This window comes from Rhinatrema bivittatum, chromosome 3 (assembly GCF_901001135.1).
Source record: "Rhinatrema bivittatum chromosome 3, aRhiBiv1.1, whole genome shotgun sequence".
Classification (NCBI taxonomy): domain Eukaryota; kingdom Metazoa; phylum Chordata; class Amphibia; order Gymnophiona; family Rhinatrematidae; genus Rhinatrema; species Rhinatrema bivittatum.
Window position 1 is genome coordinate 4,069,834 of NC_042617.1, and position 15,970 is coordinate 4,085,803.

General features: G+C 46.1%; 1 protein-coding gene across 1 annotated transcript in view; it reads left to right on the plus strand.

Moving 5' to 3' along the window:
- TTBK1 (tau tubulin kinase 1) overlaps positions 1–15,970 on the plus strand; it is a 320,320-nt gene that overhangs the window by 68,235 nt on the left and 236,115 nt on the right. Inside the window, exon 5 of the mRNA XM_029592821.1 lies at positions 2,978–3,082. Coding sequence (XP_029448681.1) covers positions 2,978–3,082 — 105 coding nt within the window. The remainder of the gene's footprint in view (positions 1–2,977; positions 3,083–15,970) is intronic.

A 15,970-nucleotide genomic window follows, 5' to 3' on the forward strand; every position in this document is an offset into this window, starting at 1 on the left:
GGGAGGATACTGGGGAATGGGGAGAAGGCAGGGGGCAGATGCTGGGGGCAGATACTAGGAATGGGAGGGGGGAGAAGAGAGAATGGGCAGACGCTGGGGGCGTTGAGTCGTTATTGGGGATGTCTGTAGGTCGGGGAGATTGCGTTTCAGCTCTATGTATATTAGTTTGCCTGAAATAAGCAGCAGGAAGAGTGAGAGTGCACATGGGGTGCAGATCAGTGGGGACTTCGTGCCCACCCTGCCTTCCCTCCATTCAAGGCTGAAAGCATTGGAAGGAGTCTTGTCTGCTGCTGTTAACTGTGCTCCTGTGGGCAGCTCTCCGAACGCTGTCTCAAAGTCCCTGGGAACGATGACGCAGATTTGCCCCTTTCCCCAGAGAAACCTGCATAGTTTTGAGAATGGTAAACCATGCGCATTGTTGTTTCTCTGCTGAGACCACACATTGCTGATCCCTGTGGACATGGGAAATTTTCAGAACCTTTTTACCCAGGTGAATGTCCTCTTAGAGATCCATTTTCAAAAGCATTTAGCAGCTACCTTGGAAGTTAGCCAGCTAAATGAATATTTGGGCACACATCTGGCTAATAAGTTAGGAGGCTAGAATTTAGCTCTGGGTGCATATCTGGGAGGAGCTGAGCTAGCAGATAAGTTAACTGGCTACCTCCGAAATTCAGACCAGAGAGCTGTGCTAAAGTTATCCAGCTATAGTGAGGAGGCATATTCAGTCGTGTGCTTTCACTATTGAATATACCCCCAGAGTTAGCTGGATAGGTTTATCCGGGGACTGTGTCTGAAGATGGATCTCTTAGTTACTAGGCTAAAGTTATCCAGCTATAGTGAGGAGGCATATTCAGTCGTGTGCTTTCACTATTGAATATACCTCCAGAGTTAGCTGGATACGTTTATCCGGGGACTGTGTCTGAAGATGGATCTCTTAGTTACTAGGCTAAAGTTATCCAGCTATAGTGAGGAGCCATATTCAGTCGTGTGCTTTCACTATTGAATATACCCCCAGAGTTAGCTGGATAGGTTTATCCGGGGACTGTGTCTGAAGATGGATCCCTTAGTTACTAGGCTAAAGTTATCCAGCTATAGTGAGGAGGCATATTCAGTCGTGTGCTTTCACTATTGAATATACCCCCAGAGTTAGCTGGATAGGTTTATCCGGGGACTGTGTCTGAAGATGGATCCCTTAGTTACTAGGCTAAAGTTATCCAGCTATAGTGAGGAGGCATATTCAGTCGTGTGCTTTCACTATTGAATATACCCCCAGAGTTAGCTGGATACGTTTATCCGGGGACTGTGTCTGAAGATGGATCCCTTAGTTACTAGGCTAAAGTTATCCAGCTATAGTGAGGAGGCATATTCAGTCGTGTGCTTTCACTATTGAATATACCTCCAGAGTTAGCTGGATAGGTTTATCCGGGGACTGTGTCTGAAGATGGATCTCTTAGTTACTAGGCTAAAGTTATCCAGCTATAGTGAGGAGGCATATTCAGTCGTGTGCTTTCACTATTGAATATACCTCCAGAGTTAGCTGGATACGTTTATCCGGGGACTGTGTCTGAAGATGGATCTCTTAGTTACTAGGCTAAAGTTATCCAGCTATAGTGAGGAGGCATATTCAGTCGTGTGCTTTCACTATTGAATATACCCCCAGAGTTAGCTGGATAGGTTTATCCGGGGACTGTGTCTGAAGATGGATCCCTTAGTTACTAGGCTAAACTTATCCAGCTATAGTGAGGAGGCATATTCAGTCGTGTGCTTTCACTATTGAATATACCCCCAGAGTTAGCTGGATACGTTTATCCGGGGACTGTGTCTGAAGATGGATCCCTTAGTTACTAGGCTAAAGTTATCCAGCTATAGTGAGGAGGCATATTCAGTCGTGTGTTTTCACTATTGAATATACCTCCAGAGTTAGCTGGATAGGTTTATCCGGGGACTGTGTCTGAAGATGGATCTCTTAGTTACTAGGCTAAAGTTATCCAGCTATAGTGAGGAGGCATATTCAGTCGTGTGCTTTCACTATTGAATATACCCCCAGAGTTAGCTGGATACGTTTATCCGGGGACTGTGTCTGAAGATGGATCTCTTAATTACTAGGCTAAAGTTATCCAGCTATAGTGAGGAGGCATATTCAGTCGTGTGTTTTCACTATTGAATATACCTCCAGAGTTAGCTGGATACGTTTATCCGGGGACTGTGTCTGAAGATGGATCTCTTAGTTACTAGGCTAAAGTTATCCAGCTATAGTGAGGAGGCATATTCAGTCGTGTGTTTTCACTATTGAATATACCTCCAGAGTTAGCTGGATACGTTTATCCGGGGACTGTGTCTGAAGATGGATCTCTTAGTTACTAGGCTAAAGTTATCCAGCTATAGTGAGGAGGCATATTCAGTCGTGTGCTTTCACTATTGAATATACCTCCAGAGTTAGCTGGATACGTTTATTCGGGGACTGTGTCTGAAGATGGATCTCTTAGTTACTAGGCTAAAGTTATCCAGCTATAGTGAGGAGGCATATTCAGTCGTGTGCTTTCACTATTGAATATACCTCCAGAGTTAGCTGGATACGTTTATCCGGGGACTGTGTCTGAAGATGGATCTCTTAGTTATTAGGCTAAAACTTTCCAGATGGTTCTCACCACCGTTTGAACTTTTACTGGGCACATTCTCTTCTCTTGGCACCAAATTTGTGTGTTGAGCAAAGGTTTTACTATTTCAAAATGACATAGGAAAATGATTTATGACATTTTGCTGTTGGTTTTTCAATTTTCTATTGCATAGTGATAGAAATTGCATGTGTGTTTGCACAAATGCAAAATGTGTTGTAATACTCACAGTTTTATAGATATTTTTGCAATTGTATTTCCGTTGATGCTTCAGTCTGTATGTATCATGGTCCGTGCAGCTCCTCGTACTTTCTTCATCACAGATATGGTGCTGCTGTCTAAAGGTTGTTTGTTTTTTATAGTCCAATTTTGCCATGGGACGATTGCCTTCAACCTACAGGAAATGCTACATGCTGGACTTCGGGCTCGCACGACAGTACACCAACACCACCGGGGAAGTGAGGCCAGTAAGTGACTGCCTGCTGCCCGTCCCTTCTCTGCGTCTGAAGAGACGAAATCTGTAACTTCTTCCTGTGCCAGTGGTAGATCTTTTCACAGGAGAAGTAAGAGACCCTACAGTCACTCCAGGGCCAAGAAGCTGGGTTCATAAAGCCTGCAGCAGTTCCTGGAGAGGCACTGAGCCAGCCTGGCTTTCAGGTTCTTCTCTCGTAAATATGGGTGACTTACACTGACTTCTGTTGGACCTAACTCGTTCCTACACTGTTGTATTGTAAGATTGCAGGGGCTGTTATAGTCTGAGCTCCATATTCAGTGGCACAGTCTGCGTAAGAGTTGCATCTGACTCCAGAAAAGGCACACATTTAGCTGGTTACCTGTGGCTTGCCTCACCCAGCCCCTTTTCTGTCTGGCTAAATCTGTGCACAGTCAGACAGGGGGTGGTAAGGGATGTTTAACTGGTTAGCTTTATGTGGTTAAGACTAGTTTAACTGCGTAAATCTTTTGAATATTGATCCCTATGTCTCCCACATTTAAAGCAGTTTGTTTGTTTATTTATTTAAGGCTTTTATATACCAATAACCGTTTGCACATCGTATCGGTTTACATGGAACAGGTAACGTTTACAATTAACATAATGAACTATAAGGAAATAAATGATCTCGGGTAACATTTATAAGTAACATATTGTAACATAAGGAAATAAATAATAACGGGTAAACCGTTTCAAAGATAACATATTGTAGTAAAGCGGATGTAAATAGTATCGGGTAGTATTTATGATTTAAGGCAGGCAAATTTGAAAGAATATTATATTAAGTACTCCTCTAAGGGTGTTCTCTCTGCTCCAGATCTTAGTGTCCTCTGCAAAAAGAGAAACTTCCTTCTTGTCCCACCAGATGGGTTTAGCCTCCCCTGCCAGCAGGTGGAGCCAGATTTGCTGACATCACCCTTGATAGGGCACTGTGAAGCCTGCAGCACTTCAGTATTTCTCTGTCTCAGGCAGATGGTAGAGGCGTTAATCCTTCAGCCTAGAAGTGTTGGGGACAAAGTGCTCCCAGGAGGTTTTCTCCTTTGGGCGTTCTTTTTGGGAGAGTAGGGACAAGCAGGCGCAGTTGGTGGTCCTTCTTCTTGAGGGTGGGGTTTAGAAGGCAGTGGTACTGACTCCCAAGCAGGCGCAGTTGGTGGTCCTTCTTCTTGAGGGTGGGGTTTAGAAGGCAGTGGTACTGACTCCCAAGCAGGCGCAGTTGGTGGTCCTTCTTCTTGAGGGTGGGGTTTAGAAGGCAGTGGTACTGACTCCCAAGCAGGCGCAGTTGGTGGTCCTTCTTCTTGAGGGTGGGGTTTAATAGGCAGTGGTACCGACTCCCTCTTGTCCTGGCTGCTTCTCCCTCCACTTTCTGGTCCCTGGTGGGGGCTGAAGAGTGTCTCAGGCAATGAGTGCTGAGCAGGCAAAGCTTCATTTCAGGAAAGTGTTCCCTTATTTCTTCTCTGTAATAAAGTTTAAAAAAATACATAAAGGAAGCTAGAGAGTGGGTGACTGCCAGTAATCTGTGAAAAAGCCTACGATGAAAGTCTTTTCCCAGGGTGAAGGGAAGAGGAATAGTGATAAGCTACTGTATTTTAATTGTTCAGGTGGACTTCTCCTCATGGTGATTCCTGCGGAGTGTGGGAAGAGCTGCAGCTTGTGTAGAGGTCAACGCTTCCACTGCCTGGGTATGTCGCTGCCATTTGGCGGAAGGGCAGTGGGAGAGTCCCCCTCTTCTTTAATATATTGGCAAGGAAATCCACAGACTTTAGTGCATTGGCAGCATCAGAGCCTGGCTAAAATGGCAGTAACAGCCGTTTTCTCCAACAGAGTGCATGGAGGAGCCTCCTGTTCTTTCCCTAGTGGGGAAGAAGGTTGGTTGGCCTCAGGAAGAGGGAGATCTGGGGGAATAAAAAGGTTTGGATCATTTTCCTCAGCCCTCTTCCACATCATTCTCACTGGAGTTTGTGGCGGGACCTCTCAGGGGAGGTCTAGTTCCAATTTGGATTCAGGAGATAGGGATATCCTTAGACAGGGTTTGACAGAGAGGCCCAGATTGGAGCCAGAGGACCATCTGGACAGGGCACCATTTTTTTCAGACGCAGAATCCTTGGGGGAGTTCTTAAATGGGAAAAACGACCCAGAGGACGAGAGCCTAGAGGACGAGGAAACCCCATGCAGAAGTGGACGATCTGTGGATAGTCCAGTTGTTCAGGAGGGAAGAGTGTCCCTCTGTGTTTGTTTATTTATTTATTTATTTATTTATTTATTTATTTATTTATTTATTTATTTATTTAAGGTTTTTATATACCGGCATTAGTATGCAAACATCATGCCGGTTTACATTGGAACTAAAAAGGAGGAAAGGAAATACAATGAACAGAGGTATTGGGAGGGGGCATAGCATAGGCTGCAGAGGAGATAAAGGCAAGGAAGCGGACAGTAAACTGTGATGAACTATGTACAGTATGGAGTATAACTATAAATACATTATAAATACATTATATACAGGGCTGTGGATCAATTGTGTTAGTCAAGAGGACAGGGGGGGCAGGGTGGAGCGGGAAAGAGAGGTCTATTCGAGGTAGGCTATTCGGAAGAGCCAGGTCTTTAGTTTCTTTCTAAATTTTGCGTAGCATGATTCGAGTCTAAGGGGGGTCGGAAGGGAGTTCCAGTGCCTGGGGCCTGCGATGGAGATTGCTCAATCCCTTGTAGAAGAGAGGTGGGCTTTTTTAAGGGAGGGTATGGTAAGGGTACCTTTATTGACAGTTCTGGTGGGCCGGTCAGAGCGTGTGAAGATGAGCGGGTCATCAAGCCAGTCAGAGTTATGGGAGTAAAGGGATTTGTGGATAATGGACAGGGTTTTGAAGAGGGTACGGGATGTGATGGGGAGCCAATGAAGGTCTTTGAGTATGGGGGTGATATGTTCAAATTTCTTGGTGTTAGTGATGACTCTAGCAATGGAATTCTGGAGCATTTGTAGGGGTTTGATGGAGGAGGAGGGGAGTCCAAGGAGGAGGGCATTGCAGTAGTCAAGTTTTGAAGAGAGGGTGGCCTGAATGACAGTCCGGAAGTCTTGGTTGTGGAGGAGGGGTTTCAGCTTTTTTAGAATGTTTAGCTTGAAAAATCCCTCTTTGAGGATGGAGTTAATATGTTTTTTTAGGTTTAGTTGCTGGTCCAGGGTAACCCCAAGGTCTCTTACGTGTGTTTGCGATGACGTGACTTTAAAGGCAGGGTCGTTGGAGATTAGGGGTTTGGGGGGTTGGTGTGGGGATATGAGGAGTAGTTCAGTTTTAGAGGTGTTGAGGGCGAGGTGGATATGTGTGAGGAAGTCATTTATGGAGGAGAGGCAAGATTTCCAGTGTGCTAGGGTGTTGGATAGGGAATTCTGAATAGGGATGATGATTTGCACATCATCAGCGTAGAGGTAGAATTTGAGGCCGAGGTCAGTGAGTAGGTGACATAGGGGGGTGAGGTAGATGTTGAATAAGGTGGAGGAGAGGGAGGAACCTTGCGGGACGCCTTGGGACAGGGGGTAGGGTGCTGATTCAGCGCATCCAATTTTGACGGAGAATTTCCTGTTGGATAGGTAGGATTTGAACCATAGGAGGGCGGTGCCTGAGATGCCAATTTCGGACAGTCGGGTGAGAAGTTTGTTGTGATCAATGGTGTCGAAGGCCGCGGAGATGTCTAGTAGGGCAAGGAGGTAGCTTCTACTTTGGTCCATGCCTCTGAGGATGTGATCTGAGAGGGTGAGGAGGAGGGTTTCCGTGTTGAAATGTTTGCGGAAACCAAATTGGGTGGGGTGCAGTATTTTGTGGTTTTCTAGGTGCTCTGTGAGTTGTGCGTTGACAATTTTTTCCATGACTTTGGAGATGAGAGGAAGGTTAGAGATTGGACGGAAGTTAGAAGGATTTTTGGGGTCTAGAGAGGGTTTCTTGAGTAGGGGTTTGACAATTGCTTGTTTGAGTGAGTCGGGGACGCATCCTGATGAGATGGATGAATTAATGATGTCGGCAATTGGTTTGGCGATGGAGTTTGGGATGGAAAGGAGGCTTTTTGTGGGTATGGTATCAGATGGGTGACAGGCTGGGCGGAGCTTTTTTAGAACTGCTTCGACTTCCTTAGCTGAGGTGGGCTCCAGACTTTCAAGTGTGGAGGTGATGAGGTTGGCGTGGGGGGAGGAGATAGGGAGGGTTGTGGTTGTGGGGTATTGGAATCTGAGAAGGATGTTGGAGATTTTATTGAGAAAGAATTGGGCAATTTCTTCACATTTGGCGAAGGCGTCGCTGTCGAGGGATGCAGCTTGGGGTGACTTTGTAAGGTTGGAGACATAGGTGAACAGCGCCTTTGGGTTATACATGTATTCATGGATTTTGGAGGCATAGAAGTTGCGTTTGGTGATAAGGGTGGAGGTTCTGTATAGATGAAGGGCGGATTTGTAGGTGGAGGCGTTATGGGGGGATGGGGCCTTGCGCCAGATTCTTTCCAAGTGCCTAAGCTTGTGTTTTAGGGTTTTCAGCTCAGGTGTGTACCAAGGCTGGCGGTTTGTGGTCGATTGTTTCAGTTCGCGTCTGGATATTGGACATAGTTTATCAGCAATATCAAGAGTGATTTTGTTCCAGGATGAGAGGGCGACTTCAGGGTTGGAGCAGTCAAGGTTTGGTAATTCATTAGAGATGGCTTGGGACAGTTCCTCGCTAGAGCAGGGTTTTCTGGAGACAACGGTTGTGTTATGTGCTGGCTTGGGTGAGGGAGGTATGTTGAGAGTAAGTGATGCTTCGATTAGGAAATGGTCTGACCAGGGGACTGGGGAGCAGGAGGGGGGGTGTGGGGGGAGAAACCTCTGGTTTATGAAGATAAGGTCAAGGGAGTGTCCTGCTCGATGGGTTGGTGAAGAGATGATCTGTTTAAGTCCTATGGCGTGGAGGGAGGTGAGAAAGGTTTCGCAAGCAGTAGTGAGGGGGATGGAGTCTATATGAAGGTTGAAATCCCCTAGAATAATGGATGGAATTTCAGTGTTGATATTAGAGGCAATGAATTCAATTAAGGGGGAGGGATCACGCTCAATGGAGCCGGGGGGAGCGTAGATAAGGCAGATCTGTAGCGTAGAGGATTTGAAAAGGCCAATTTCTAATTTAGGAGGTGAGGTGATGTGCACTGGTTTGAGGTTGAGGTGTTTTTTGAAGGCAAGGAGAATGCCTCCTCCTTTTTTTTTTGGTCGGGGGATAGAGAGAATTTCATAGGACTGGGTAGGTAATTGGTTAAGGAGGACTATGTCGGTTTCTCTAAGCCAGGTTTCAGTCACAGCGCAGATGTCTGGTTGGCAGTCGGAGAGGAGGTCATCCAGGATGGGGGTTTTTTTGGAGAGGGACTGGGCGTTGAAAAGAATGATGGAGAGGGTTGTGAGTCCAAGAAATTGGGTAAGTGGGGTAGTGAGGATGGGAAGGAGGGATTTGTGGGAGGGAGGTATAGGGTGGGGGGATGAGCGTGGATGTCTGTTGAGAGGGAAGTGAATGCGGGGGATGGGATGACGATCCATGGTGGTGGGGTAATGGTGGGGAGAGAGGAGTATGTGGGTAGTTTGCAGGAGATGGGGTAGGGCAGATAAGGAGGAGTGATACTTGGATTCTGGGTGAGAAAAGATAGTGTAGAGGGATAGGAGGCTAGTTGCATTGATTATACAGGCTAGTTACAGTGGTTATACAGGCAATGTCAGCAGACAGTAGTTATTCAGGCAATGTCAGCAATAAGTGGTTATACAGACAATGTCAGTAGATATAGACAGTACAGACTGGGTCAGTAGTATCAGGCAATTATAGGTACAATTGTAAAGGGCCGTGGAGCATATCGGATGACGAGGCAGTGTGAGTGGCAAGTGGGGGAGAAAAAGGTAAACAGTGGGGGTGAGTAAATAAGTCTTACAGTTGAGGAGGTTCTGCAAAGGTCTCTAGGCTTGTAGTTGGTTTTGAGATGCAGGGTTGATGAAAGGGAGCAGGGGCAGCCTCTGCGTGTGGAAGAGACAGGCGAAGTGGGACTGAAGCTTTGTCGTAAATTTGGAGGAGGATGCAGGGGTCCGGTAGGTGCGGCTGCGAAGATGCACACGAAGGGGCGCACAAAGGGGCGCACAAAGTTTGTTTGTTGTTTACACAGGCCTTGGAGGAATTGGGTATCAAGGAGGCTCCATGAGAGCCTGCTGTAGAAGGGAAGGACCCAATATTGGAGGGCCTTTGCAGGCCAACTAGGACTTTTCCTTTCCACGGGACAGTAAGAGCTCTGGTAACGTCAGAGTGAGACTCTCTGAAAATGGGCTTGTGCGTGGGTAGAGCCATGGTGAAGTTATATCCATTGCCTACTGAAGACATGGAACTTTTGAAATATCCAAAGGTGGATACCTTGGTTTCAGCAGTTATGAAGCAGGTGACGATTTCAGTGGTAGGTAGTGTTGCTTTGAAGGGTGCCTTGGATAGAAGAACTGAGGTTATTCTGAAGCAATCCTTCAAGGTGGTCACCCTTGTTGTACAAGCTATGGCTTGCAAAGTTTCATGTCCTGTGCATGTTTGTGTTGAGTGCAACAAATTCCTGTGGAAGGTTCCTCTACGAGTTTTACATTGTCCTTTATATTTGTTTTATTAGATTGTAAGCTCACTTGAGCAGGGGCTGTCTTTGTTTGTTCAGTTCTGCGTATGTCTTGTAGCGCTATAGAAATGTTAAGTAGTAGTAGAGAGAGGCAGAAAGATTGAACGCTAATGGCATCTTTATGATCTCATTCATATTTCAATAAGGGGTATAGTGACCTTGGAGGCAGCTGCTGTTGCGAAACTGGTCGACAGATATCTTCTAAGACTATATTGAGTAAATTGCCTTTTAAAGGGAAGTTAATTTTTGAGGTTCTTGAAAAGCTGGTGAAGCATTATAGAGATAACAAAATAGTAAAAAAAATGTTTTCACTTACCAGGCAATCAAGAGAAGAGATCCAATACAGTTCAATATGGTCCAGCGCAGCCTTGTTCAGATCCAGCCTTAAATACTTGTGAAATGTGCCAGCAGAGAACTTCCTGCTGGATGAACAGGGTGATTCTACCTTATAGCCAATGAGTGCCTGGGCTGGGCATAACCATGCTACTGCTTCCATCATTCTCCACAGGTAGAATAGCTCTCTTCAGAGCTCCAGCCAACCACCTCCAGGGTCAGCAGTTCAAAACGCACATCATCGCAGCAGCAATATCTCAGGTTTCTGGTCCTGAGGAGTCCATTTCAGCTTCGAGCACTGCCCTTTGGCTTAACTTTGGCTCCAAGGACTTTTTCAAACGTGACAGTAATAATGGTGGCAGCCTTGTGCAAGGAGGACGTGATGGTTCATCCTTATTTACGATTGGTTGATTCAGGCAAAAATGGAAGAGGAAGCAAATGTTCAACATTCATAGTAGTACAGTTGTTATAGGATCTGGGATGGGTGATAAACTTTGCCAAAAGCAGATTGGTGCCTTCTTAGATCCTGGAATAATTGAGCGGGTTCTTTGATACCGAGAAGGACAAAGGAAGGATTGCCAAGCTTATGTTTCAGATACGGAGCCTATTGAAAATGAATTCTACCAGGGTTTGGGTTTATTTATAAGTCTGGAATCCTTGACCGTGGCATTCAATCATGTGCCGTGGGCAAGAGCTCACGTGTGACTGTTGCAGAGGTCTTTCTTATTGCATAGGAGTGCACAGTCTCAGGATTTTGAAATTGATGATGAAAGCCAGAGCCAGTTTGCGGTGGTGACGCACAACTCAGAATTTAGCCAAAAGGATACACTTGGATTGTGTGGTGGTAACAATGGGATGGAGTTCTCAATGTCAGGGCAGATCGACTCAGGGTTTTTGGGATCCAACACAGGGGTCATGGTCCGTCAATTGCCTAGAGACAAGAGCCATAAGGAAAGCTCTATAGGTGTTCTGTCCTGTAGTTCATGGCAAGTCAGTGAGGGGGTTTTCCCACAATGCAACAGCAGTGGCCTATGTGAATCATCAGGGAAATGCAGAGAGTCATGGAGTGGCTGTGGAAGCAGAACTTCTGTTCAGCATTGCATATCACAGAAGTAGAAAACATTCTGGCAGATTCTGAGTCATTGCAATCTGGATCCAGGAGCTGGTGGAGCTTGCAGCCGGATAACAAGGAAGTGGTCAAGCTGAGTTGGGACCTGATGGCCACATGCGGAAACTCCAAGACGATGAGGTTCTTAAGTTGCAGGAAGGAAGCAGCGTCGGCAGGAGTAGATGCTTTGTTTCAACAGTGGCCTTGTCAGTCTTCTATACATGTTTCCACCATGTCCCATAGAAACATAGAAATGACGGCAGAAAAGGACCAAATGGTCCATCCAGTCTGCCCAGCAAGCTTATGGTAGTATCTGCCGCACCATGCAGGTTACCCACATGCTTATGAGTTTCCCAGACCGTAAAAGTCAGGGCCCTTGTTGGTTGCTGTTAGAATCAAATTCGTTATTCCTTGCCGTTGAAGCAGAGAGCAGTGTTTGAGTTGCTTCAAAGTATCAGGCTTATTGGTTAAGGGGGCAGCAAGTTACCTCCATACTTACTTGTTTTCCCAGACTGTAAAAGTTGGGGCCCTCGATTGCTTTTCGAATCTATGTTGTATGCATGGGTTTGAAGATCCCTCATGTTTTGCCAGTCTTGTATACTTACCCTGGAGGCCCTTGCAACCCTCTAAAATTAATCAGCATTCATCTACCCCTCCCCTTGTTTCCTGTCTGTCATATTCCTATATAAATATTCAGAGAGGGTAATTATGCGTAAAACGTGGTTATATTTCTTCTAGCAATAATACAAGAGATTACAATAGAGCACAAGATAAAATACAAATGGTAATAAAGAGCATATTGAATAGAGAGCTAAGCTAAGCTATGTACAAATGTATGAAAATGACTTCCCTGAGAAAAATCAGCTCTAGGAGGCGATCACTGCAGGCAGGGTCTCTAGGCAGTCGAAGAGTTAACTGCAGACAGGATCTCTGTGCAAAGGAAGCAGTTTGCATGGGGGAAACCAGCTGGGAAGTGCTTCAGTGTCTATGGTCAGTCTGTGGTTGGTCTCCTGCCACTTTGGTCTTTATATTCTGGCCTTCTCGCATTGCAGTTCCTTCCTGTCCTCCCCTCTTATTGGTTGTGACATGCAGTGACATGTCTCCTTTTCCAGTCTGGCACATCCTTCCTCTCCATCTGTCTTCTTTAAATTGCCATCTTTAACCCCTCCGGTACAATGTTTCACAGTTTAGAAGTATGAAAACAGGTATTCACTCGCCTGCCCCCTTTTGTTTAAAGCATTAAAATCTATTTGTTTAAAAGCCATACAATGCCTTCCCTGCCAGACCTGTTTCAAAGCAGCAGGATATCAGCTCTAATTAATTACTGTAAACAGAGGAAAAGCTCACAGCAGCTTCAGACAGGCATTGCTTTGCATTAAGCATTTTAAGTCAGCACTGGTATCTGTTTCCATAGCCCTGCAGTCACAGAGCCTCTCACAGCAGGAAACACAATCCCTCTGGAGAATCTAGCACTTTTTCAGACTTTGCATTAACCTTTTTATTCTCTCTCTGATCAAGCATTTTTTAAACACAGCCTGGCCCTGTATGAAAGTGTTTAACCCTTTGCAGTATATCTGTTTCTATATGAACTCTGAGCACTACACAATCCAGTTCCCCTTTTCCTCCTGCCGTTGAAGCAGAGAGCAATGATGGAGTTGCATCAAGAGTATGAAGGCTTATTGGTTAAGGGTAGTAACTGCTGTACCAGCAAGTTACCCCCATGCACTCTTTTCTTCAATTTTATCCTCTAGCCTTTAGGGATCCAGTGTTTATCCCATGCCCCTTTGAAATCTTTCACCATTTTTGGCTTCACCTCCTCCTCCAGAAGGGCATTCCAGGCATCCACCACTCTTTCCTTCTTCCTGACATTGGTTCTGAGTCGTACTGTATCGCTCCATGGTGAGACCGCACCTTGAATACTGTGTAAAATTCTGGTTGCCGCATCTCAAAAAAGATATACCGTATTTTTCGCTCCATAAGACGCACCTGACCATAAGACGCACTTAGGATTCAGAGGGGGAAAATTAAAAAAAAATAAATTGTGCTAAACCGGCTCTGCGTCTGGGCGTCTTATGGAGCAAATTAGGGGAGTGCATAGTTTTTTTTTTTCTCCCCATTTTGTTTTCGGGTCTGGGGAGGGCCATTTCGGTCCACTCCCCAGATCAGAAAATTTTTCTTTCTGTGGGAACCCCCAAAACCCCCCCCCCATCCCAACCCTTTAAATTAACAACCTCCACCCCCCTGACCCCCCCAAGACCTGCCGAATTAATTTCCTGCAACCCCCCACCCTCCTGACCCCCCCAAGACCTGCCGAATTAATTTCCTGCAACCCCCCACCCTCCTGACCCCCCCAAGACCTGCCAAACGTCCCTGGTGGTCCAGCGGGGGTCCAGGAGCGGTCCGGGAACGATCTCCTGGGCGTGAGCCGTCGGCTGCTAGTAAACAAGAGGGCGCCGACGGCCCTATGCCCTCACTATGTCACTGAGACCGACCGCTGCTATTGGTCGGTCTCAGTGACATAGTAAGGGCATAGGGCCGTCGGCGCCATTTTGTTTACTGGCAGCCGACGGCCCTATGCCCTCACTATGTCACGGAGACCGATCGCTGCTATTGGTCGGTCTCAGTGACATAGTGAGGGCATAGGGCCGTCGGCTGCCAGTAAACAAAATGGCGCCGACGGCCCTATGCCCTTACTATGTCACTGAGACCGACCAATAGCAGCGGTCGGTCTCAGTGACATAGTGAGGGCATAGGGCCGTCGGCGCCATTTTGTTTACTGGCAGCCGACGGCTCACGCCCAGGCGATCGTTCCCGGACCGCTCCTGGACCCCCGCTGGACCACCAGGGACGTTTGGCAGGTCTTTGGGGGGTCAGGAGGGTGGGGGGTTGCAGGAAATTAATTTGTCAGGTCTTGGGGGGGGGGGGGGGTTGTAGGAAATTAAGTCGGCAGGTCTTGGGGGAGTCGGGGGGGGGGTGTTTGTTAGATTTTTGTTTGGTTTTTTTTTTATATTCGCTCCATAAGACGCACATACATTTTCCCCCCACCTTTGGGGGAAAAAAAGTGCGTCTTATGGAGCGAAAAATACGGTAATTGCGATGGAGAAGGTACAGAGAAGGGCTACCAAAATGATAAGGGGAATGGAACAACTCCCCTATGAGGAAAGACTAAAGAGGTTAGGACTTTTCAGCTTGGAGAAGAGATGGCTGAGGGGGGATATGATAGAGGTGTTTAAAATCATGAGAGGTCTAGAACGGGTAGATGTGAATTGGTTATTTACTCTTTCGGATAGTAGAAAGACTAGGGGGCACTCCATGAAGTTAGCATGGGGCACATTTAAAACTAATCGGAGAAAGTTCTTTTTTACTCAATGCACAATTAAACTCTGGAATTTGTTGCCAGAGGATGTGGTTAGTGCAGTTAGTATAGCTGTGTTTAAAAAAGGATTGGATAGGTTCTTGGAGGAGAAGTCCATTACCTGCTATTAAGTTCACTTAGAGAATAGCCACTGCCATTAGCAATGGTTACATGGAACAGACATAGTTTTTGGGTACTTGCCAGGTTCTTATGGCCTGGATTGGCCACTGTTGGAAACAGGATGCTGGGCTTGATGGACCCTTGGTCTGACCCAGTATGGCATTTTCTTATGTTCTTACTCCCTGGAATTTCATTTCATAACCCTTTAGTAATACTGATTCCTTTCCAACGAAAAAGGTTTGTTAAATGTGCATCATTAAAAACTTTCAGATATCTGAAGGTCTATATCTTATCTCCCCCGCACCTCCTCTCTTCCAGAGTATACATTTTCAGATCCTTACCTTCAGCCTCTTCTCATTTAGACCCCATGCCATTTTGGTCGCTTTTTTCTGGATCGCCTCTATCCTGACTTTGTCCCTTTTGTGATATGGACTCCAGAACTGAACACAGTACTCCAAATGAGGCCTCACCAAGGACCTGTACCAAGGGCATTGTCGCCTCCTTTTTCTTACTAATTATTCCTCTCTTTATGCAGTCCTGCATTCTTCTGGATTTAGCTATCGCCTTGTCACATTGCTTTGCCATTTTCAAATCTTCAGACGCTATTACCCCAAGATCCCTCTCTTGGTCCATGCGCAGCAAATTTTCACCCCCTTCACAATCAGCTATTTGGATTACAGCACCCAAGATGCATGACTTTGTACTTCCTAGCATTGAATCCCAGCTGCCAAATCTACCACTCTTTCAGCTTTCTTAAGTCCCTTTTCATTCTCTCTGCTCCTTCCGGCGTGTCCACTATGTTGCAGATCTTAGTATCATCTGCAAATAGACAAATTTTACCTTCTGTCCCTTCCACAATGTCGCTCACAAAGATATTGAACAAAATCAGCCCAAAACTGAACCCTGTGGCACTCCACTCAACGCAGCTCTCTCTTCAGAGCAGGTTCCATTTACAATTACGCTGTCTCCTATCAGTCAACCAGTTTGTAATCCAGGCCACCACCTTAGCACTCATTCCCAAGCTTCCCATTTTATTCACAAGCCTCTTATGCGGGACCGTATCAAAAGCTTTGCTGAAATCCAAGTAGATTATATTGAGCGTTCTTCCTTGATCCAATTCTCTAGTCACCAAATCCAAAAAATCGAATTTGTCTGACAGGATCTAACCCTGGCAAATCCATGCAGGCCTCTGTTCCTGCAACCCATCAGATTGTGGGTAGTTTATCCTTCCCTTCAGCAGAGTCTCAACTAATTTTCCCACCACCAGTGTGAGGCTAACCGGCCTGTAGTTTCCAGCCTCCTCTCTGCTACCACTTTTG